The 15666-nt window shown below is 27.4% G+C and overlaps 1 protein-coding gene, 1 long non-coding RNA gene and 1 other non-coding gene across 5 annotated transcripts; 1 reads left to right on the forward strand and 2 right to left on the reverse strand.

Moving 5' to 3' along the window:
* Positions 1-2737: 2737 nt before the first annotated feature.
* Positions 2738-5376, reverse strand: LOC131607283 (uncharacterized). 3 transcript variants are annotated; one of them, XR_009285242.1, is made up of 5 exons: positions 5153-5376; positions 4621-4717; positions 3800-4031; positions 3262-3662; positions 2738-3104 (listed from the first exon to the last, which is right to left on the reverse strand). It is a non-coding gene; the product is annotated as an uncharacterized LOC131607283 (long non-coding RNA). The 3 variants fall into 3 exon arrangements; XR_009285243.1 differs by having other exon boundaries at positions 2738-3662; positions 4621-4690; XR_009285241.1 differs by having other exon boundaries at positions 2738-3662.
* Positions 5377-5734: 358 nt separating this feature from the next.
* On the reverse strand, positions 5735-5877 carry LOC131608517 (small nucleolar RNA snoR135). The gene has a single exon (XR_009285772.1). It is a non-coding gene; the product is annotated as a small nucleolar RNA snoR135 (small nucleolar RNA).
* Positions 5878-9049: 3172 nt separating this feature from the next.
* LOC131607284 (vascular-related unknown protein 1-like) lies at positions 9050-10660 on the forward strand. The gene is made up of 2 exons (XM_058879297.1): positions 9050-9473; positions 10289-10660. Exons 1-2 carry the CDS (start codon positions 9144-9146, stop codon positions 10325-10327), a joined length of 369 nt encoding a protein of 122 aa, XP_058735280.1. The 5' UTR covers positions 9050-9143; the 3' UTR covers positions 10328-10660.
* Positions 10661-15666: the final 5006 nt, after the last annotated feature.

Genomic DNA, 15666 nt, shown 5'->3' on the forward strand with positions numbered 1-15666 from the left:
CAAGAGGCAAATTATCAAGAAGATGCGACATTAGCGAAAATCACAATATATTTTTCTCTATATGTTCTAGAGAAGAAAAAACTGCTACTTATCTTTTTCTGTCTTGTCCATTTGCATTCCAAATTTGGATGAGGCGGATTTGATTGTCGAAAATTTAAGACTATTTTATAATTAGTTGAAGAGTAGAATAAAAAAGAATATGAGGTGGATCTCTTAGTTGCCAATTTGTTGTTCAATTTGACTTAAAAGAAATGAGATTTTGTTCAAGTACTAATGGAGTGAAGGATATTTTTGAAAATATCAAATTAGTCTTTTAGGCATGGTTTGTATCTAAATATAGAGAAAAAAATGTGAATGTAATTTGTCAGATTGGACCACTAGTCATGTTTCTTGCATTATAAGAGATAGCTAATGACTTTGTATTAAGTTTGAGTAGCCTTGTACTCTTATAAAAGTCATGATTTATATGGATTTAATAAATATTCTAATAATTATTTTCAAAAAAAAATAAATATTCTAATAACATATAATAAGGTAATAGAGAAAATATTTGTCTTAGAAATACAACTTATTTTAGAAACATTGAAATAGATATTAATTAGAATATGATCTGCGTGTTGCGCGGATGTCCTTAATCTATTTTTCATATTTTATGCAATTGAAATAATTAAAATGATATTTTAGATATGACTTTATTGGTGTAGAATAAAATTGTCTCTAAAAAAAATAAATTTGTTTTATATAGATGATATATGGCTACTAAATTTTATTATTCTAATGTGAAAAAAAATAATATTTGAAATAATATATTTTTGTATTTGTTGGAATTTGAACTTGTGACCTCAAATAGAAACTCAATACGTGATTTTATCTTTTAAGAAGTGGTGAATTTAGAAAATATACTCAAATATACTCAATTAACTAAGTATGTTTAGTTAGAGTGATTCTTGTGTTATTAGAATTTTTAGTTCAAAATGAGTTTTAAATCCATATCTTTCAAAACACTTCTTATAATAAGAATTAAATGTTGTAGTGAGTTGAATTTCGAGTATGTTATTGATATATAAAAAAAATGATATATATGTATTATATTGTATTTTTTCTATCTAAAACTAGTAACAAACCCGTGCGTACGCACGGGTTCTGGTCTGGTACGCGCATTTATTTATATAATATATTTATTTTAAATAAAAGATTTAAAATATATATATATATATATATATATATATATTAAGAGCAATAATACATTTTTTTGTATATACAAATATTTAGATTAATAATAGATTTTTCGTATATAAAAATATTTAGATCAATAATAGATTTTTTCATATATAAAAATATCTAGATCAATAATAGATTATTCTCTGTATACAAATATTATTTTTGTTTAGGTATCGTTTACAAAAATATTTGGGTCAATAATAAATTTTCGTATATTTAGATCAATAATATATTTTTGGCTTAATTGCAATTTTGGTCTCCCTGTTGTCATTTTTTTTGAATTTTGGTCCCCCTATTTTAAAATCCGGAATATTTAGTACGAAATATTTAGATCATAAATATCATTTTTCGTATATAAAAATATTTAGATCAATAATAATATTTTTCCCGTATACTAATATTAATTTTGTTTAAGTAGTGTTTACAAAAAATATTTGGGTTAATAGTAAATGTTCGTATATAAAAATATTTAGATAAATAATAGTTTTTTTTTCTTGTATACCATTTTTAAATCAAAAATATTTAGATCATAAATTCCATTTTTTCGTATCTCAAAATATTTAGATCAATAATAATATTTTTTCCGTATATTAATATTATTTTTGTTTAAGTAATGTTTACAAAAATATTTGGATTAATAGTAAATGTTCGTATATAAAAATATTTAGATCAATAATTAATTTTTTTCCGTGTATCATTTTTTCATCAAAAATATTTAAATCATAAATTTCATTTTTCGTATATAAAAATATTTAGATCAATAATAAATTTTCCTGCTATACAAATATTATTTTGTTTAAATATCGTTTACAAAAATATTGTAATCATGGCTTTATGTATGAAATTGTAAAAATTAAACCAAAAATCTTACTATAAATATAAATTTTAAATTTTGTATTATGTAATAAGATTTGTAATTATAATGTGAAAATGATATAAGTGAATGATATTAAAAATAATAGATAACAAAATTCATAAAGAGTAATAAACTTTTTTAATATTGTAATAATGAGTCCACATTATAAACAATACCATATAATAGTATCATAAATTTAATATTTATTAGTAATTATATTTTTGTTTTTGTTTCTCTTAAACTTAATTTATTATTTTCTATTTTTAGTCAATGTACATTTTTTTTATTGATATTAAATCAATCAATTGGTTGCTCCATTATAATCAATTATAAATTACATTAAATAATATTGATTTGAGGGGTAGGCTTTCTTAGATGGCTCCTCTTCATTCTCAACTTCTTTGTAATAAGATTGTAAAGAAAATTCTCACATTAAATACTACTGATTTGTAAAATATCTAAAGAAAATGAAAAACCATTTAAGGCAAACAATGCACTGCACGGACAAAAATGAACGGTTACTGCAAGATAAAGAATTGAGAACCCTGCAGTTCAGAAAAATATGTAATCCACCCACACAAAAGGTTAAATTTAGCGCACAGATAAATTTTGGTACATGTCAATTTCAAAATGTAGCGCACAGATTAATTTTAGAGCGCAAATTTCAAAAGTATATTTGGTCCCTGCCTTTATCAAGCATCTATTGATTGATGAAATATCAAAAGATCCAAATTAACTTCATCATGTGTCTGTTTTACCTCACATATCAACAAACATTTTCTGCATCTTTCAATTTCAATAAACTTATTCTATCTACTTCTCTTTTTTATCTCTGGTGTGGTGCCTAACCTATTGAACTTCAGGTTATGATGCCCACAAATTGAACAATTCAAAACTGTTTTGCTCTTTAAAACAGATAAACTGAAGAGATGTGACTGAAGTCTGTCCTGACAGTGGATATGATCAAAAACTGTTTTCTCAATTATAATTTTGCATTTTTCTTCTTCGACCTCAAGAGTATTGCCACCTTTCAAACAGAATTACATAGTTAGAGAAGAGAATAATATTTTTTATAAATCTAAAAAGTTAGTATAATCATATTAGGAGTGTTATCTTCTTCAAACATTTCATCAAAGAGGTCAAAACTGAGACTGCAAATAAATAGCACCATAAATATTTGATACCTTCCAAATGATATACTTTTAATGACAGATATATGTTTATGTCAGACATTTTTAAGTGAAGATGAGTGTTACCACATTCCTATGCCAGTTTGGGTGGAAATCTTGTTACCTATGAAGCAATTATATCCAATCAAAATGTCAGATTTTTTTAATGGAAACTTAATATAATCCAATAAACATGGTGAAATTGAAAGTTAAGAGTGCAATAATATGATGGAAGAAATCTGACTTTCCTAGTGATTGGTGCTCTATCTCATCGATTTTAACTGCAACTTCACTTCTTTGTCAGAAAGTTTTTGGGCAACCAATATGTTGTAAGACTGATTATTTCTCATTGCAGCGTATGCATGTGGAGTCTGCCCATTTTCATCCACAAGGGTCTTCCAGCACTTCAGCCCAATCTATACACCAGAGAAATAAGGACTCAATAAAATAGAAGATTATTAAAACATTAAAAAAAAACTTATGATAACAAAGTATATTATCATATTATTTAAATTTATTTAAATAATTCGGCTGGTTAGGTATAATCTGGAACCTCGAGCACATTCGACAACCTTTCCCTTTGAAGCAGCCAGCCTAGCTCATTTAGAAAGTGCAAAGCCATGCCCTTGACTTGGGCCTCCCAAAATGATATTCGTGCTCCTCCAAAATGGCATCAATATTTTTTCCTCCTCATCAAATTCAGACTCAAGCGGTTTCAATTCCTTACAAATAGATGCATTGACTATTATCACCGGAAAACAGTTGCCCTTGAAACCATTTTCAACCTGTTCACAAATATGTAAGTTGCAATTACCACTTTCAAAAGAATATACAAATATATACTCCAACTCATTCACTAAACATTGAGTTCATAAAACTCGAAGTTCGAATTGGAATAAAGTGGTTTCTATAAAAGAGGAAAATAAAAATCAGAAAGAGCATGTTGTACCATCATTATATACATACATATGACCGCTCAATATACTACCCTGATATATCACCCGATGAAACAAAGGTAATCCCTTTCTTTTCCATTACTCTGTCCACTAAGCCATGAGTTATTTGCATATCATAATTGATAAATTTAAGTACAATGATTCAACTTAGTATTATGCTAACTGTGTTAAGTAGTGATATTTATTTAATAGTATCACACTTTTGTTAAATATATTATATAGCAAGCGTAATCACATGAAACAGTCACAAGATCGAGAAAATCATAAAAATAAAAAACCATAAAAATCACTCAATAACTACCAATATCAGGTATTTGTGGAATCCATTAAAATGAAAAACATATACTAATCAAACAGGTGAGATGCATTATTATTCAAAAATAATAAATAGGACAGACATTAACAAACTTAACATTACCTGCAGTTTGAATTATCATTGAGACAAACATATCACTCTAAAATTGAATCTGAGTATGAAACTCTAAAATCTACACATAAAAAACGCTTGTAAAAATCTGCACAAAAAGAACATAAAAAGACATAGATCAATGAGCAGGAAATTGTTATTTTTCATAAAATGCAGAACTTTAACAACATTAGTGTGCTCAGAAAATGAAACAGAGAAAAAACCAGAAGAAACAACAGAAAGTTCCTTTGAAACATCACAGAGGTCCATTTTGAAAAAAAGTTTTTATTTCATCAACACAAACCTACATTGAAAAACTGCAAACCAGATTGAACACAAAACTCGTATTGATAAGAAATAACAACATAAAGTTGATTTTAACAACACATAGGTTTATTCTTGAAAAATATTTCATTTCATGAACACAAAATTTCATTGCAATTGTGGAAAGCAGATCCAACACAACGATGAAGATGAGATGCGGGAAAAAAATCCATTTAAACAACACAGAGCAAAAATGATGAAAGTTAAGAAATATGCTTACATATTTATCAACAATAACCATCTCGAAGCGTTCCTTGTTCTTGTTGACAACAACCCATTTGTGATAGATTTGAATATTAACAAACTCATTAGAAGGATGAATTAGGTTCTAGCCATGTCAAAGATGAGATGAAACCAAGCCTGAGATGAGATGAAAGAAAAGACGGAGATGAAAATTAGATGAAAGAGAAGACATAGATGAATATGAGATGAAAGAGAAGACAGAGGGATGAAGACAGATTTTAGAGAAATGAGTGACATGACAATGCATTGGGAACCATTTCATTTATTTGAAAGTTCTGACTTGTGAACACAGTAAGGACAACTTTATGCATTGTCTTTAGATTTTTGTTTGACATCCAACCATTAGTTACTAAAATAAATAATATTAAAATTGTTATAAGGTAAATTGTGTTTGAGTTGTAACCAAACCTCACATTTGGTTAAGAATTGGTTAGTTTAGACACAAATTACCCTCAAATTTGTGATTTGGCAAAAATATAAGCAAGGTTAAAATTGAGTTTTCCAGAACCATTACTTTTCTTATATTATAGATTGTTTTTAAAAACATAAATATATTGAAAAATGTAGGAAAAGGGATTGTTGTGATTCTCAACATAAAAAATGAAAGACAACTGTCCATTTTATCAACTTAATTTAGTAGGGAATACTTTCGTAAGAATGTAATAAACACATAATAACATTGATACACACTATCAGTATCAAAATAACTAAGATCTCACATACACAGTAAAATAAAACAAACCAAAAAACAAATACAGAAGAAGATTTAGGGTAAAAATTGTATAAAAAAACTGTATATCTTATGTTGTATTTGAGTTTTTGCAAAGTGATTTTAATATCAAATGTTAAAACTAACAATTGGTTTGTGATAAGAATATTATTTATTGAAAATTATATGATGAAAGAGTAGTATAATATTTTTATAAAAAAAAACTAAAATTATTTTAAATATATTATATGGAAAAATTATGTAAAACTTCTTTTATTTTAATTTTATTAATTAAAAAATAACTACAAGGAAAATAGAAATATTGTTTTATGAATTTTTATGAGAATATGTAATTTTTTTTAAAATAAAGATGATATATTGAAAAAAGAAAAGTTACACAAAAAGTGAAAATTATACCAAAACCTACTAAAAAAGAAGAGAATCTAAAAAAAGGTATTCCAAGCCTATTTTTTACAAAATCTTGTCTAATGTCCACAAGAATCTCATGAAATAATATTATGGAAGTAGTTGTGAGGCCTATAATTAAAAAATCACTGCAAGAAAAATATGAATATTACTTTATAAATCTTATTAAAATATGTAAGTATTTATTAGGTTAATATGTTTTTTTTTTGCATTTTTTAGGATTCAAATTCGTGACCTTTGTAAAGACTCTATGTGATTTTTAATTTTAAAAAATAAAGATAAATTTTCGAAGATGCCACGTAAGATTACGAGTGATGTGACAAAAATAATTTGATGTAACAAAAACAATTTTAAGTAAAATTTATTTGATTTTAATTTTATTAATTAAAAAATAATTGCAAGGAAATAGAAATATTGTTTTATGAGTTTTTATGAGAATATGTAAGTTTTTTTAATAAAGATGATATATTGAGAACATGAAAAAGACATTGGAAGCCTATTTTTTACAAAATCTTGTCCAATGCCTAAAACAATCTCATAAAGAATGTTAAGAGACTAGTTGTGAGGCCTCTAAAGATTGCAAGAAAAATATAAATATTGTTTTTTGCATTTTTCAAGATTCGAACTCATAACCTCAAGTAGAGATTTTATGTAATTTTGAATTTTAAAAAATAAAAGTAAATTTTAAAACATGCCACGTAGAATTATGACTAATGTGATAAAAATAATTTAATGTGACAAAAATGATTTTATATAATAAATATATTGAGAATCTATTTTAATATATATAATACAAGTCGAAAACTATTGCAAATCTTAAAGGATATTAAAATAAATGTAATAGAGAAAAGATTTGTCTTAGAAAACTTATTTTAGAAACATTAAAATAAATATTAAGTCGAAAACTATTTCAAATGTATTCCCTCTGTTTTTTATTATAAGTCGTTTTGGAAAAAAAATTGTATTTTAATATAAGTCGCTTTACAATTCCAATGAATAATTAATGCTATTTTTCCTATTATATCCTTAAATATTTATTATTCTCTCTCCTTTCAATTATATAAATTTATCTTCCACATGTCATTAATGAAGGATAATTTTGTAAAAACCTTCATAATTTTTCATTTTCATACAACAATTAATATTTTTCTTAATCTGTTTGAAAAGTCTAAAATGCCTTATAATAAAAAACGGAGGGAGTAATGATTACACAAATTTGTTTCTTAACCAATGTCTTAAAGGATAATTTTTCACCATTCTCCTAATTAATAATTGCTTTTGCCAAAATTCCTCTTAGACGGCATACACAAAGGTCAAAGTCTCCCTCCTTTCTCACCCAACTTTAACTTCCATCATGTCGACCCACCCCCATGATTCCTAAATCATCATACATATATTTCATCATCTTTTTCTTCTTGCATCATCTTACTATATACAAACACACATGTATTTCAGTATAAGAAAACCAATATATATCATTATGGTATTAATATTAATTAATATAAATGATATAAAATGATTTAATTCTTCAAATCTATTAATCATTTAATTACAAATATATATCTTTATTTTATTTTTCTAATTATTAATAGCCATAGATTTATGCCTCATTTATTTTAAAAAATTAATGTGGTTCAGATTCATTCTTATTTTGTCATATAAAAATGACATTCTCATAATTAATATATATATATATATATATATATATATATATATATATATATATATATAGGGGACGACTCAAGTGAGAACACTTGGTTATTATGAGAAATGAGAACATTGAATCACGACCATTAAATTTTAATTTTGTTGATTTTAATGGACTGGATTGATTTCTCTTTCTATGTTGATTTAAAATAAGTATTAAGGATCATAGAAAGAGAAATCAATCCAGTCCATTAAAATCAACAAAATCAAAATTTAATGGTCGTGATTCATTGTTCTCATTTCTCATACTATACTCTTTTCTTATATATATATATATATATATATATATATATATATATATATATATATATATATATATATATATATATATATATATATATATATATATATATATATATATATATATATATATATATATATATATATATGGAGCATATCAAGTGAGAGCATTTTTAAATGAGAGGATGAGAGGAATAAATATCAACCTTTAGATTCATCAAGAGAGAGAAATTAATAGTCACATTAATGTATTAACATTCTCTCTCTTGATGAATCTAAAGGTTGATATTTATTTCTCTCATCTCTCATTTAAAAATGCTCTCACTTGATATGCTCCATATATATATATATATATATATATATATATATATATATATATATATATATATATATATATATATATATATATATATATATATATGTATATATATATATGTATATATATATATGTATATATATATATGTATATATATATATGTATATATATATATGTATATATATATATATATATATATATATATATATATATATATATATATATATATATATATATATATATATATATATATATATATATATATATATATATGTATATATATATATATATATATATATATATATATATATATATATATATATATATATATATATATATATATATATATATATATATATATATAAGAAAAGAGTATATTATAATAATGAAAAAGTGTCCCACATGCACCAAAGAATTTTGGTGAGCTATATATGCCTTTGTTTGGGATAGTTTGCATCTTTAGAGCTGGCCACCAAACTCCACTAATCACATAATTTTAGTTCATCCATATTCTCTTACCTTCTTTCTTTTTCTTATAAACAAAAAATAAATATTAAACCTTCAAATCCAATGAGTTCCTTAAGCAAAGCTCCTACTAATAATTCCAGTGAGGAAAGTGGTTGGACTACATATTTTGATGACTTCTTCAACAACAACAATGATGATAATCTTAACAACACCAACCACAAGTGTTCTAATTCTGTGTCTTTATCTACCTCTTCTTCTCTTCTCTCAGATGCAACTTCTTTGGTTGATAAGAATGTATTATCTAACAAAAATGTTGAGAAGGAGTTTTCTTTGAATAAAAATGTTAAAATGGATTCAAGTTTCAAGAAGAGAAAGAATATCGTTGATCAAGCTTTGGAAGACACTGCAACCTCTCCTCTCAATACTCCCAAGGTTTTTTTTTTCTATTCTGTTCATACTTTTCCTTTTCCATAGCTACAACATTAGTATTTATCTTTTTTCCAAAAAAATAATTAATTAATCTTTTTTGCCAAATAAAAGAGTATGTGTATACCTAAACCTAAAAATACATTGAGCAAGGTTCACACAGACCATTCCTAAAATAAGTTGGCCAACTACAACATTAGAACTTGTTTAAAAATTCTAAACAAAATAATTTCATTTAATTTTTTATATATTTACAAAAAATGATTTTGATATTCAATAATTTAATTATTATTTTTTAGATACTTTTAGAAATATCAAAAACTATTCTATGTTTGTTTACCATTTATAAGAATATTTTTTAACTTAAAAAATCGATCTAAAATGATTTTTAAGAGAAACTTAAAAGCTTCTCAATTTAAGTAATTTCTAGATTTCTCATTTATTAAATAAATGCTAACAAGCATATAAAAAGTTTCCTAAAAATGATTATTAAAAAATTTTTAAAAAGGTTAACATCTAACAAACTAGTCAACATAGTTCTATAATTTATCCATGGCAACTCACACATATAAATTCACAAAAAAAAAAAAAAAAACATGTATAAGTATAGTATAATATAAGGTTTCCAAGTGCATAAGAATTACATAAAAGCTATACCTTAAATAAATATTTTATTTTTTTTCCTTTTTTTCCTTATAGCCTTTTGTCCTTTCCAGTGGTATATATATAGTAGTGTTCCACATGCAAGTTTGGTTGTTATATGATTTATTTATTTATTAGTGACAAGTTAATAATGTTATTCTGTAATGTTGTGCGTGTAGGAAAAGAGAAAGGCAATAGTTGAGGACAAAAAGAATTGAGTTTAAATGAGAAGGATAGTGACTGCACAGAACTAGAGAAGAGATGTCTTTGTATAGTTTATTTGTGAATATATGGTAGCAAACAATCTAACTAGGTTGAGTAGCTTTTTTGTTAAACGTATATATACAATTTCCCAAAGGATCCAATTCTAGACATTGTAGTCCCATGAGTATCTGTTGCCCTTGCCCCATGTCATGTCAAGGACCATTTATCCTCAAAAACTTGAATAAGTTTATTTCATTGAATTAATTGATATGTAGTATATATATGTAGATTTATAACAAGTTAAATCATTTATAGTAGTTGGATTACTGATTTTTTACCAGCTTAAACATTTTACTACCAAAAACATTTCAGCAAATCATGTTGATATATATATATATATATATATATATATATATATATATATATATATATATATATATATATATATATATATATATATATATATATGAATTCAAGTGTGAGGGGTTAAACATATGTTGATTATAAAATGGTGGAATGTTAAATATGTAAGAGAAATGAGAGAAGTCATATATATCATAAGAATGTAACAAGTGTGAGTAGTGTGGGGAAATAGTCTCATATTTAAATAGGAAAGTGGAGATTTGAGCATTTATAAGTGCCAGAACCCACTCCCCTATTCTCCCATAAAGGTGTGTCGCGCAAAGGAAAGTTCCACAAAATAAAAATGTTCCTCGCTTGTATGGTCGAAGGAGGTTACTGGCTCTTTCTCGGTAAGGATAAGTTAGACGGGGGGTTTTGCTAGACTGTAGAGACACCTGTTGCGTTTTCTGTTTATGGGAAGATTAATCCAAACTGCATCTTTTTGAGGTTTGTGAGTTCACAACCAGAATTTGAAAAAAGGTCTTTGAATGGATAGGTTTAAATATGGTATTGTCTTTGGGTGAGTTTATGGATTTCTTCTTCCATTATCAGAAGGTGAAGAACGAGTCTCTTAGATTAACGCTCGGTGTAATTTGGTTAGCCACAATTTGGTGTATTTGGATGTTGCGGAATGTCGTCCGTCCTCTTCAATGGAGTCGTTTTTAATTTTGATGAGTGCATGTCGGGGATCATTCATAGGTCCTTGATGTAGATGAGGTTGAATTGTAAGTCTTATGTGCTTTGTAATTTCCATGAGTGAAACATCTTACCTCTCTTCTGATTTAGGAAGTAGTGCTTTATAGTTCTGTTGTAATGGACAGAGTATCTCTTATACTCCTATTTATTGATTTCTTGTCTATTATAAAAAAAAAGGCTCCTCGCTCGATCCTCCCTGAGCTAGTGAGTAAGAAATGTTCCGTACGGTACAAGAGTTTATAGAAGTAAGAAGAATTTCCACTTGAGGGGGAGTTAGGGATGGTAGGCAGACTCAAATCCACGGGGAAATAGTGTGAGTAGTGTGGGGAAATAGTCTCACATTGGATAGGAAAGTGGAGACTTGAGCATTTATAAGTGGGAGAACTCACTCGCCTATCACCTTAAGGTTTTAGGTGGAAAAGAGTGTTTTTCCCACAAAAATATATTCTTCAAAGGAAAGTCCCACAAAATAAAAATGCTCCTCACGAGTATTGATTATGTATTTGTTAGTATCACCAGAGTCCTAGTTGGTGGGAGACTAGAGGTTGGATCTACGTTATTGAGAGACTCGCACTTTTATGATAGAATGTTCAAATATAAGTGGTCAAGTTTCACATTATAACTATGTTTGTCTTGAGATTTTGAGTGGAGATATAGTATAATCTCTCTTGTAGTTTTGGCGCATTAGTTTTGTTGTTGCTATTGGCCTTTATAAACTCCCCAACAAATAAATTTGATGCATCTAAATTAGTGTCGGGCCAATCAAACTAGTGGCCCTGTTCTAATTTTAAAAATGGACCCAAATCCAATATAATTAGTGTCGGGCCAATCAAACTAGTGGCCCTGTTCTAATTTTAAAAATGGACCCAAATTCAATATAATTGGTCAATTCGATGGTGCGTAAGAAGGTCATGGATAGGATGTGAGATGAGAAATTGTGATATATTATTAATGAGAAACTTAACTACTACAAATGTAATATACTCCTATAACTAGTTAAATTCATCAATAAATCTTTTATTTGAATCACAATCACGACATTAAATTGATGTTTTTCTTTAAAAGATTAAAAAGTTATAAACTTTCTGCTGAAATATGATTTTGTCAGTCACTCCATTGAATCATATGTCTTAAAGTCAACTTTAATTGTATAACCTCAAAAAAAAATTCTATTTTTTGTGTTGTTCACCACTTCATTCGGGATATTAAAATGTCACTTAAAATTTGTCATCCTTTTACAAAAGTTGTATTAGTTTATGAAATTAAATGATAAATGCCACTCTTCAATTTTTTTTCTTCCTAATCTTTTCTCATTCTCTCTCAATTTTTGTTCTCCTCCTACATTTGGTATCACATCACATAATTAAAGAAAGGAGTGAAGGAGTAATGAAAATATATGAATTGAAGTTTTTTTGTTTGTTTCTGATCTAGTCCTATCCACTAGTGCAGTGCATATACTATAGTCTATAGCTTAACACAAATAGTACTACTGATCATGTGTACACACTCTGGTGGAAAGCACAGAAGAAGCATATATATACAATAAATAGAAAGGTGAGTGTGAAGAGTAGGCTGAATACTAAACATATATTAAGCTTAGACTACCATTTGACTCTGACTAGAGAATTCAGATGAACAATCAGCATATTCTGATTGCATACAATTAATTAACATCAATTAAAGCTGCAAAAGTTTTTTTTGTCACTTCAATACCAAATTTAATGCATTGCCCCCCACCCCCACACACTGTTCTAGTTTTGTTTTAGTTTTATTTCCTATAACATGGCCCCTAATTAGATTGGTAATACTTTATATAATTTAAATACAAAATTAATTACATAATATTTTCTTTTACTTTAATAATTAAAAAATGAAATATGTTATAAAATTATTTTCTTAATTCGTAATACTTTATATACTTGAATAAAAAATAAAAGAAAAATAAATATTACAAATAAATTAAAATTCTTGACTACAAAGATAGAAATAAAATTTAAAGAAGTTGTTGGTTGTGGTCATGTAGGTGACTGTCAGTTCCACATCGACAAGATACTACCTATCACACTCCTATAAAGTATTTAATGGTCTTTTGTAGTGTTTGGTGGAAAAGAACTCCCTTCTGTGGATCTATGTGCTTGCAGGTTACAGTCAAGTTTTGATGACAACAACGCATTTGTAAGCATGAAGTACTCAAAGTCAACTGTCAACAAAATGAAGTACTTAAAGTCAATTGTCAACAAACATGAAGAACTCAAAGTCAAATAACAACATAACAGAAGTCTTAAAAGTCTCCTCAAAAAGAAATATGTGGAAGCTCGCAGGTCTTGTTAGCCTGTCTGAGTGAACCAAGTATTGTAAGAATAAAATAGTCGCTTAAAAATACTAAGGCAACTCACACACAGACAAAAATCTTTTTCAAAAAGAAAAACATTTAAAAATATCTTGGAAACTGTGCCAAATAACTTAGAAACTCTAGAAATGACTAGAGGAAAAATTTTGTCTAATTTAATTGATTGGTCTAATCGATTAGAAAAGATCAAACTTACGCCGCAAGATATTTCTACAACTCCTAAACGATTGGCAGCAAATCTATATTAGAATCTTTCATTTTGAAAATCATAACGACCATATTCATTTTAACTAATCGATTAGATCAATAGATTAAATAGTTAATGAGGACCATGGATTATTTTCTTATTGAGCGATTTCAACTACTATATAAAGGGGTGACTTCCTCCCTTGATATCACGCCACTTTCCAACATTTTCATATTTTCTTGGAACTTATCTCTAAGTTATCTCCTTCTATCTCTAGAAATTTTCTTTCTTCACTTTTGGTTGCCTTAATGTTTTGGAGTGAAATTTTATTTGTGATGAGAATATTATTTTGTAAGTGGTCGTGTTGGTTGTTTTTAATCTTAAGGGTGTGATACCTTTAAGAGATTGAGTTTTGGTTCTTGAGATTAACCGTAAATCTCTGTTATTTGTTTATTAAAGCTTAGTCGGTAAAAAACTTTGGTTTTGGAGATCAGCCATAAATCTCTAAACAGTTTCATTAGAACAAGTTGGGGTAAAGGTCGTTCATAGGTTGAGGATAAGCTTGTTCAAATTTAAAAGTCAAATTGTTTTAAGGCTCACGGGCATAACTGATAAAAGTTCACAGGTCAATAGTGAAAATTCTCAAAAAGAACTTTTGGGGAAAAAACTAAGCCAACATTCGGCCAAACCTGGATAACTCTCTGGTGCAATCTTTCTATCCTTACTCTCTTTAATTTTCTGCAATATATTTTAGGCTAAATTACAATTTTAGTCCCCCTATTTTGGCCAACTCATGAAATCAATCCCCCTATTTATTTTTTAAACAGTTTTGGTCCCCCATGTCCATTTTTTATTCAAAAAATATTGTTGTGTACTATTTTTTAGATACGTAGCATACTTTTATTGACTTGGAATAAGAAATATTAATTATTGACGACGTTTTCTTCCTTTAATCGTCTTCTCTGATCGTCGTCTTTTTCTCCCAACTTGTCCGTTCATCTCTTTCATTCTCCAAAAAACGCTCTCTACATTCTCTCTCGTTCAGAAAGTATCCCACGAATACAAAAAAACTGAAAAATCAATATTTTTTGGACGAAAAATGGACATGAGGGACCAAAACTGTTTAAAAAATAAATAGGGGGACTGATTTCGTGAATTGACCAAAATAGGGGGACCAAAACTGTAATTTAGCCTATATTTTATTTATTTTACTTCTGCTACCCTTTACTACTAAAAAATATTACTAACATGATCTTAATCGATAAAGGGAAAAATATCCACACTTTTCAAAAACCACAATTCACCCCCCCCCCCCCCCCTCTTGTACTTGAGGTCACTTGTTCAGCAACTGGCATCAGAGCCTAACTCCCGTTAAGGTCAAATCGTCTCAGGAGGAAGGATGACTTCAAACTATTCACTGAACAAACCTCCATCCTTTAATGGATAAGGGTATGCGTTATGGAAAGAGAAAATTAAATTCTTTATAGATGGAATGGATCGTGGTATTTAGAAAAATGTGGAAGATGGACCAATTGTTCCTACACACACAGTTGATGGTGTTGTATTAATCATACCTGAGAAGGATTGGTCCAAAGAAGATAAAGGGATTGTGCAATGTGGTTTGAAATCCAAGAATATCATCACTACTGCATTAGCTCTTGATGAATTCTTGCGAGTGTCACACTACAAAACGACTAAAGAAATATGGGACATCCTCC

Source organism: Vicia villosa, linkage group LG5 (assembly GCF_029867415.1).
Source record: "Vicia villosa cultivar HV-30 ecotype Madison, WI linkage group LG5, Vvil1.0, whole genome shotgun sequence".
Lineage (NCBI taxonomy): Eukaryota > Viridiplantae > Streptophyta > Magnoliopsida > Fabales > Fabaceae > Vicia > Vicia villosa.